This window comes from Nicotiana attenuata, chromosome 6 (assembly GCF_001879085.1).
Source record: "Nicotiana attenuata strain UT chromosome 6, NIATTr2, whole genome shotgun sequence".
NCBI classification, from domain to species: domain Eukaryota; kingdom Viridiplantae; phylum Streptophyta; class Magnoliopsida; order Solanales; family Solanaceae; genus Nicotiana; species Nicotiana attenuata.
In genome coordinates this window covers 69,875,545-69,883,606 of record NC_031994.1, presented here as the reverse complement: position 1 = coordinate 69,883,606, position 8,062 = coordinate 69,875,545, and the positions used below count along the sequence as shown (strand labels likewise).

Sequence of the window (8,062 nt, the reverse complement as noted above, 5' to 3'; positions counted from 1 at the left end):
AGAGCCAATAGGACCATGCCACGTGTCAAAATGACAAGGCATGCCCAGTCACACTGAAAGGCCAAAGAAATCGCGCCACGTGTGCAAGTGACATGTTCTGGCCAATCAAATGCGGCCGTGTCACCCTTCAATTTGATTGGTCGGAAAGAGTTTGTTCTTATCATGACTCTTCCCTTCCACAACTATAAATAGGGGTCTTCATAACTCAGAAAAGGGACCAGAAGTTATAACAAGAAGCAAGAGAGAGCTCGTGGATCAAACACTGCAAATTCCTCCACAAGTTTCAAGCTTCAAGCAATCAAGTTTCAATCTTCAAGCAATCAAGTTCAAGCTCAAGAACGAAGAACAAGTCAAGTTCAAGCTCAAGAAAGAAGAACAAATCAAGGTCAAGTTCAAGCAATCAAGCTAAAGCTCAAGAACAAGATCATCATTCGTGGCGACAACTACATATTCAAGATCAAGCTCAAAGGCCCTTGAATTTATTTACCATTGAAAAGTAGAATCAGAGGATCCATAGAGTTTGTAACACTCAAATATTCAAAATAAAATACTACGATTGTTGCGATATTTTTCGGTCTTGATTTTATTTTCTCGACACAAATTTATTGTCTACATCAGGATCTCAATTTTTTTTATATTTATATTATATGACATGATTAAACATAACATGTGGTTGAAGGTAAATTTCTGCTTTTATATTCCTTTACCAAATAAAATCAGTGCGTTGGTATAGATTAGGTATTTAGGTACCGTTCGTGAAAATATGTGCATTGTTTCCAAGGTTATACTACATGAATTAAGCTTACATAAAATCTTGGAAATTATCTTGAGAGCAATCTGAAAATAATATATTACATGTCACTTGGATCAAGAAGGGTACATGCTTATGCTTATTCGATTAAGTAAGGAACAAACTTTTGATAGTATGAGGGTTCAACACATTAGTTGAAATTCATTGGAAAAGATAGTTAAAATCCTGTTAAAATTTTGATTGTTTATCTTGGTAGCTTCAGATAATATCTAATTATCTCAACCGCAACAAACAAGTCACCATACGATAATTCACGTTAACCATTCATAAAAATTTTTACTTTATTCTTTCACGTGAAAGTATTTACACAAAGTTTTATCTTAATAATATGATATAATATTATAATATCGTTTATTACATGAATAATATATACGTGCAATGCACGTGCTGAAAAACTAGTTTGTATATAATCTCTGTGTTATCTTACACCAAAATGACCCCTAACGGTAAGGCCTTTTTATGAAACTCGGCTGTAAGATTTAGGTTCATACACAAAATTTAATTGACAAAAGGGAAGTTGAAGAGCTAATTATGTACTCCCCCATCTTTAGGTATGAAATTATACCTAAAGAAAATACTTGAGGTCGAAAGTAAAAGAAAGAATAGGAAGTCCGGATATGGCTATGGTTCACGTGCCCTCGCCCCTCTTCGCTTCGCTCAAAGGAAAAGTTGATATTCGCGTTTCGTGCTTCTCTACTAGTACATCAGAACCTGTGGGAAACGCTCTTCCCTTGTTCAATTCTTTGTCTTTTTTTTTGATTTTTTTGATTTACAAGTTATCTCTCCTTCCCCACAGATTGAAGCAAGAAAAAACAAGTCTCCTGTTGCTTACAAGCCCGGCGTGTTTGATAACCTGTTCTTAAGTCTATTCCGGAACAAAATGGTCCAGGTAAGCCCATTCTAAACCTCCGGCTCCACTTCATATTGCTTGGTTTTCTCAATTAGTCCTGCAATTTGGGTAGGAGACTCGGTGGGACTCTGATAAGCCTGGGTACGAGGGGCTAATTGAAGTGGCACGTCGTCTGACGGTTGGTCAAAACAATTCCGAAACTAGAGACGCTGCGGTAACACCATTCTACTGTTGTTTTTCTTTCATGTATAAAATTTTCTCTTATTTGCGGGAGGTGTGGTTGAATCTGTGGCCGATATGACCAAGTGGGTTGTTGATTTTCATATCTCACCTTGTGATAACTGCTAGTGTGACAGGTCCGGATATTGAGATCACTATTCCCTCCTCTGTTGTTGGAGCTCTACCGGATGCTTGTTGCACCTATAGATAGTGGTAAATTTGCAGCCTTGATGGTTGGTGAGTGATCATTCTTCCTTAACTTCGATTTTCTGCTTTCCTGATAGCAGCGGCGGAGCCAGGTTTTTAATTAAGGGTTGTCAAAATATAACGGAGAAGTCAAGGGGACAACATATAGTATATAAAAATAAATAAAAAAAAATTAACCTATCTTTACAGTGTAATTTTCCGGCAAAATATGGGTTGCTCTGCCACTTCCTGGTAGTACAATTGTTACTTCCTGGTAGTACAATTGTTTCTTCTTGAGTTCCCTTTAAGCTAAACTAGCTACTTTTTCGCTGAATATTTGAATGTTATGCTTCTGAAAGCAAGGGTGACTGCATTATCTTGTCAATGGCTCATGGGTCCGTGCGCTGTTAATTCGGTGGATCTTCCTAATGGTTCCTCTTTGATGAGTGGGGTTAGTATTTCTATTCGCTTACTCTCTGTATTTTATCAGGGTTTCCTTGATATTACACTTTTACAAGTTGGTCTGCCACTAGTTAAAATGCTTTCACCCTTATTTTGATCTCTGGAAATAATTATTCGAATAGGTTTTTGTGGAGAAATGCAAGTATCTGGAAGAGAGCAAATGTGTGGGTGTATGTATTAATACATGTAAACTCCCTACACAGGTCAGTTTTCTAGAGTGATACTTCTTGTAGTTCCTAATTGCGTCCTTCTGATGCTTTTGCAGCGCTGACTTGTTGTCATTCTTTATCTGGTGAAGTACTTTGACGGTTGCTTTAATATCGTGCGCAGATTGTGTATAAACCCTCCATATCTAGTAGATTGTATTTTGCTTCATTCATGTTTTCCTCTCTTTTTTTGCCTTTTATGTTGTGTGGATTATCCAGAGCAGGAAGTTTTTAAGTCTCTATTTCTTACTTTATAAAATATGGTTCTTCTATCAAAGCAGCATATGCTAGTACATATTAGATTGCTCCTTGCCTAAGCAGCCAATTCAGGAAATAGAGCATGGCTGGAAGTGACAAGGAGTGCATAGGAGGAGTATTGGTTTTGTATGTCTGCATATGTGTAAATTTAATATGTATATTCGAGGAATATGTTTATAACAGACAGAAAAATATGGTACATGCATCCGCGAGGAGTTGCATTTTTGTTTATGCGTTACCTGTAAGTGTTTCTTCAATATTGCCTTCCATACGGCTTTCAAAATTACAAGAACCTCCCCAATTTTAAGATTTGTGTAATTGATTGTCCTTTTTTGTAATTTAGCATTTATATAATGAAGAATTCGTCATGTGCACTTTAGTTTTTTGTTACTTAGCATTCTGTCGAAATATATTAAATGATTATTATTTTAACTCCACTATTTCCATAAAACTTTAGTTCTCATACCATGTGTTTGAGCTAATGTTGAGACTTTATTAACTTGAAGAAAGGTTGAAATAACGGGAAATAAAACCCTTCTATATTGGAGTTTCAAATAAAGGTAATAGTTGATTAGGAGTGGCAAACGGGCGGGTTGGGTCGGATATGGTTCGGGTCGAAAACGTGTAATGAAAAAACGGATCAAATATCCGACCCGACCCATATTTAATACGGATAAAAAACGGGTTAACCGGCGGATAATATAGGTTACCCATATTATCCATGACTTCTTGTATATGATCACTTATGGGAGAATTCTTAGTCTCCCTAACTTGAGGAACCCCAATTTGAGGCTTTACAAATGTAAAAGTTAGACCCATTGGTTATCCATTGGTTACTCATTGGTTATCCATTTTCTAAATGGATAATATGGTTCTTATCCATATTTGACCCGTTTTTAAAAAGTTCATTATCCAACCCATTTTTTAGTGGATAATATGGGTGGTTAACTGTTTTCTTTGAACCATTTTGCCACTCCTAAAGTTGATATAGATGAATGATTTTGGGAGGCTGCTCATTTGGTGCTCACAATAGCTATTTCCTCATAAATAAATAAAATGAATGATTTTTTTTGGTGGGGGGGTTGTGGGGGGGGGGGGGTTGCTGTTATTTCTAGAAGTCCTTTTCATCATCTTCTTGGCCTCAAATACTTGTTTCCAAAATTATGTGGTATATGTTTTCGGTAAGTGCTTCTCTGAGGAGAAAACTTGTCTATCTTCTTTTAACAGTCTTTCTTAAAACATCATCTGAAGTAAAATTTTCAAAATTTGTCCTTCAATGTATCAGGATTTCAGTTTTTTTTGGTAACAGAAGTAGTCTGTTCACGTGACTAATACTATTTGCATACAGAAATTAAAAGGAGGAAGGTTTTTGTTGTTTTAAAACCCACGTGAGGCTTTTCAAATTAGGATTGACATCAATGAAAATTTATGTAATTAACATTTATACTATATGATAGTTTTATTCCTGTTGATTATTGTCACAAACAACATATCATCCATTGTGAAGGACTGAAGGGGTTGAGAGTTCAGGTAAGATGTTCATGTGTTGGCATACCCGCATCAAATGGATGACATAGGTGTTAATGGAATTTCGTGCGGATTCTTTGAATAAACTAAAAAATAGCAAAAATCTGCACATACATATACTTATATGTACACACGCTAGTATATACTTCTAATTGAGTTCATGTAACATGCCTTCGGATGTCAATATTGCATGTTCACAAATTACTAATGTGGCTTTGCCTTCCGTTAAGACTCTAGTGGACTTCAAAGTCCTGTGCATGCAGATCTCGCTAATCAATTATGTGTATATCCTGAACCTCCCCAACCACCTCTTTTCTATTTTAGAATTTTTAATTAGTGTTCCATTAAAAATGATTACATTTGGCAGAAAGGTGCAAGTGACACACATAGATGATAAAGTGAGAAAAGTATGTTTGAGATTCTTTTGCCATATCCTACGTCAAAGTCGAAATACAGTGATCACGTGTGAAGTCTTGGTGGTGAAGGTGTTAAAAGGAGACGAGATTGACCTAAAGTTATAGGGAAGGAAATTGTCTTGAAAAGACTTACAATATCTCGGAATTTATATAGACCTTGCATGAAATAAGGCACAATGGAAGAAAACAAATGCATGGGCAATCCCAGTTAGTTGGAATCAAGCGTCTTGTTAGTACGTTTGCTTTAGATTCATTGTTTGCTAGAACTAGGAGCGTCTTTTGTCTTGGGAGGGATTTATATATCAGCCAAAAATGTTGAGAACTTTCAGTGTTAGGAAACTAATATAATATTGGGCTGAAACGTGATCAAATGGAGTGATATGGTATATGGATATTGAGGATTCACATAACCGATCCGAACTTGCTTAAGATTGAGACATAATAGTTGTTTTTATGTAACTCTTCACAAAAGGCATGTTTGTACTGCCCGAAGAGCGATATAGCCTTATGTATCATTACATGTGACTTTAGTTGCTCAAGACTTGTTCAAGGATTTTAGCCCCCACCCCACCTCAATATCTCATATGTGGATACTCAAACTGTAGATAATAGTGATTTATAATTAGAAAGTAATGTTTTTTCTCACGATTAGGTAAAGTAAGATTTCATTCAGTATGCATCTCCTGGACGCAACTGAGTACACCAAAAGAAGTTTGCTCCTGGACATTCTTTTGACTTTTATCTAAATACTCACAGAGCTAACAAAATCCAAAAACAAAAGGAAGTTATTTATGTTGCAAAGATTACACCAAGTAAAAAGATTGATTAAGCTTGTACACTTTAGAACATGTACTGGAGTTGCAGATTAGGTTATACAGTAGCTTCATGAGTTGTCAAATTCAATATTCTTACCTCTGTGAAAAGTTATTGGAATGAGATTTCATGCTATTTTTCATATTGCGTTTTTCTCATACATTCTTTTTCAATGATGCTAATAGTACGTGTATAGTTTAACTTAGAGGCCTTTTAGAGATCACACGGATCTTAACTCAAGTTAAATGTATTAGAGGCAGATGATCTAAATTTTGTTCTGCACTACAATGATCTAATTTGTGGTGGCACACTATGATGTTTCTAGCCGAGTTATTAGCTTCTTGAACTTTACAAATGCTTAAACTAATCGCTGTTTCTGTTAATGAAATTTACTTAAAAAGACAAATGGCTGCTTCCGCAAATATATTTCAAGGTTTCCATATCTGAGCTTCTTATGTTTGCTGGGCATCACATTTCTGCCATTCTCTCTTTTAGACTTTCTTCAAGGATCACATGGGAGTTCCATTGGTGATGGAGCCGAACTTCACCGATTATAGCTGTCAGGTAACTGTTTTCACTGGCCAAGTGATGGTGCTATTGTAAAAAGCATATTTCTTTCATGCATCCTAAGAATATTAGTGGTAACACAACCAGACCATGTGGAGGTTTTAACGGAACTCAAGATTGAGACCAAAATGTTAAGCAGCCGTTCCCCCCCCCCCCCCCCCCACCCCAAAAAAAAAAAGAAGAAGAAGAAGAAGAAAGGGTCCAACCAAAAAAGAGATCACTGAGCGAAGAGTGAGTAAGACATGCTGATATAATCCACTTCTAGTTGATATAACTACAGTTGATGGTTGTGAGGAAGTTGACATATTGGCAGCACATGCATGGGATGCTTGTATTTTAATTATTGTGCATCCAAGAAACACCACGGGAACTTGCATAACGTCGTGCCAATCTAATTGGCAGTTTAAATTCGGGATTTTACCTCCTCAGCCAGAAGATGACGACACTCTTAAAGAGCCATGCTTGGAGATATGCCCCAACGCTGTTCGTCGAAAAGAAATGAACCATAACATGGATGCACACAAGTGTCCGAAGGCATGAATTTTATTTTATTTTTTGCTTTTTTTTGTTGTTGTTGTTGTTTTCCTGTTATTCTAATATCTTGAGTCCATAGTTTGTCTTCCACAACACTACAGCAAAAGTAGCGTCTGCCTCCAGTTTTGTGTAACTACTTGTAAGAGAGAAATTTAAGAACAGAAGGATCACTTCTTAAGGACCAACAGCAAAATTCATTTTATGCATAAAACTCTATTATATAATGCGCATAGCAACTGCAATTGTAACCGAAGTGGATATTCTGGGAGAGCAAAAAGGCACTTTTTTGTTGAGCTTTGAGGTGTTTAAGCAGCAACATGGAGAAGAAGCTACCAATTTTCGCATCTTCAAGAAGCAAAAGCAAAATTTAAAAAATTAATTTTTCATGATTAAACATCTTATTAAAATTTTATATTTACCAGATTATTCGTCACTAATTTAGTTCATATCTCTTATAGAACTGTCTTCTCCTTATTGATTACAATATTAATATATATACTTTATTTTTGTTTTATATATTTTAAATAAATTAAATCTTTCATAATAAATATTCAAACTCATTTTCTTGATTAAGATAACTTTAGTTGTAGAATGAATCTTGATAATACGTTTTTTGCTTAATTCAAAATTTAGAAGCACTACCTAAAGAAAGTTGATCAAACACGAATTGTATACCAATTACTTAAAAGAACATTTCTCAAAAGGGCAGGGGGAAGGAGGTCTGAAGGTGGCAAGTGGGGAGAAGGAAGGAAAGGGTTAGGAAGAAAGCAAACGGGGGGCCGGGGGTGACTTATAGCCTGTTTGGCCATGCTTCTTTTCGACCAAAAGTGTTTTTTTTCGGTCAAAAGCACTTTTGGCCAATAATTGAGGTGTTTGGCCAAGCTTTTGGAAGGAAAAAAGTGCTTTTGAGGAGAAGCAGAAGCAGTTTTGGAGAAGCAGAAAAAAGTAGCTTCTCTCCAAAAGCACTTTTTTGAGAAGCACTTTTTGAGAAAAATACACTTAGAATCAGTTTTTTAAAGCTTGGCCAAACACTAATTGCTGCTCAGAAGTGCTTTTCAAACTAATTAGCCAAACACAAACTGCTTCTCACTAAAAGTACTTTTGAGAAAAGCACTTTTGAAAAAAAGCAATTCTCAAAATAAGCTGTTTTTTGCAACTTGGCCAAACAGGCGATTATAGCCTGTTTGGTCAAGATGGAGAAATCGCTTATTTT

General features: G+C 36.0%; 1 protein-coding gene across 1 annotated transcript; it reads left to right on the top strand.

Annotated features, from left to right (window-relative positions):
- On the top strand, window positions 1,343-7,063 carry LOC109227166 (beta-carotene isomerase D27, chloroplastic). Its single transcript, XM_019392219.1, has 8 exons — window positions 1,343-1,524; window positions 1,608-1,700; window positions 1,774-1,875; window positions 2,018-2,117; window positions 2,426-2,517; window positions 2,651-2,731; window positions 6,244-6,312; window positions 6,718-7,063. The coding sequence occupies exons 1-8, from the start codon at window positions 1,429-1,431 to the stop codon at window positions 6,853-6,855; spliced, it is 771 nt and encodes a 256-aa protein (XP_019247764.1). The 5' UTR covers window positions 1,343-1,428; the 3' UTR covers window positions 6,856-7,063.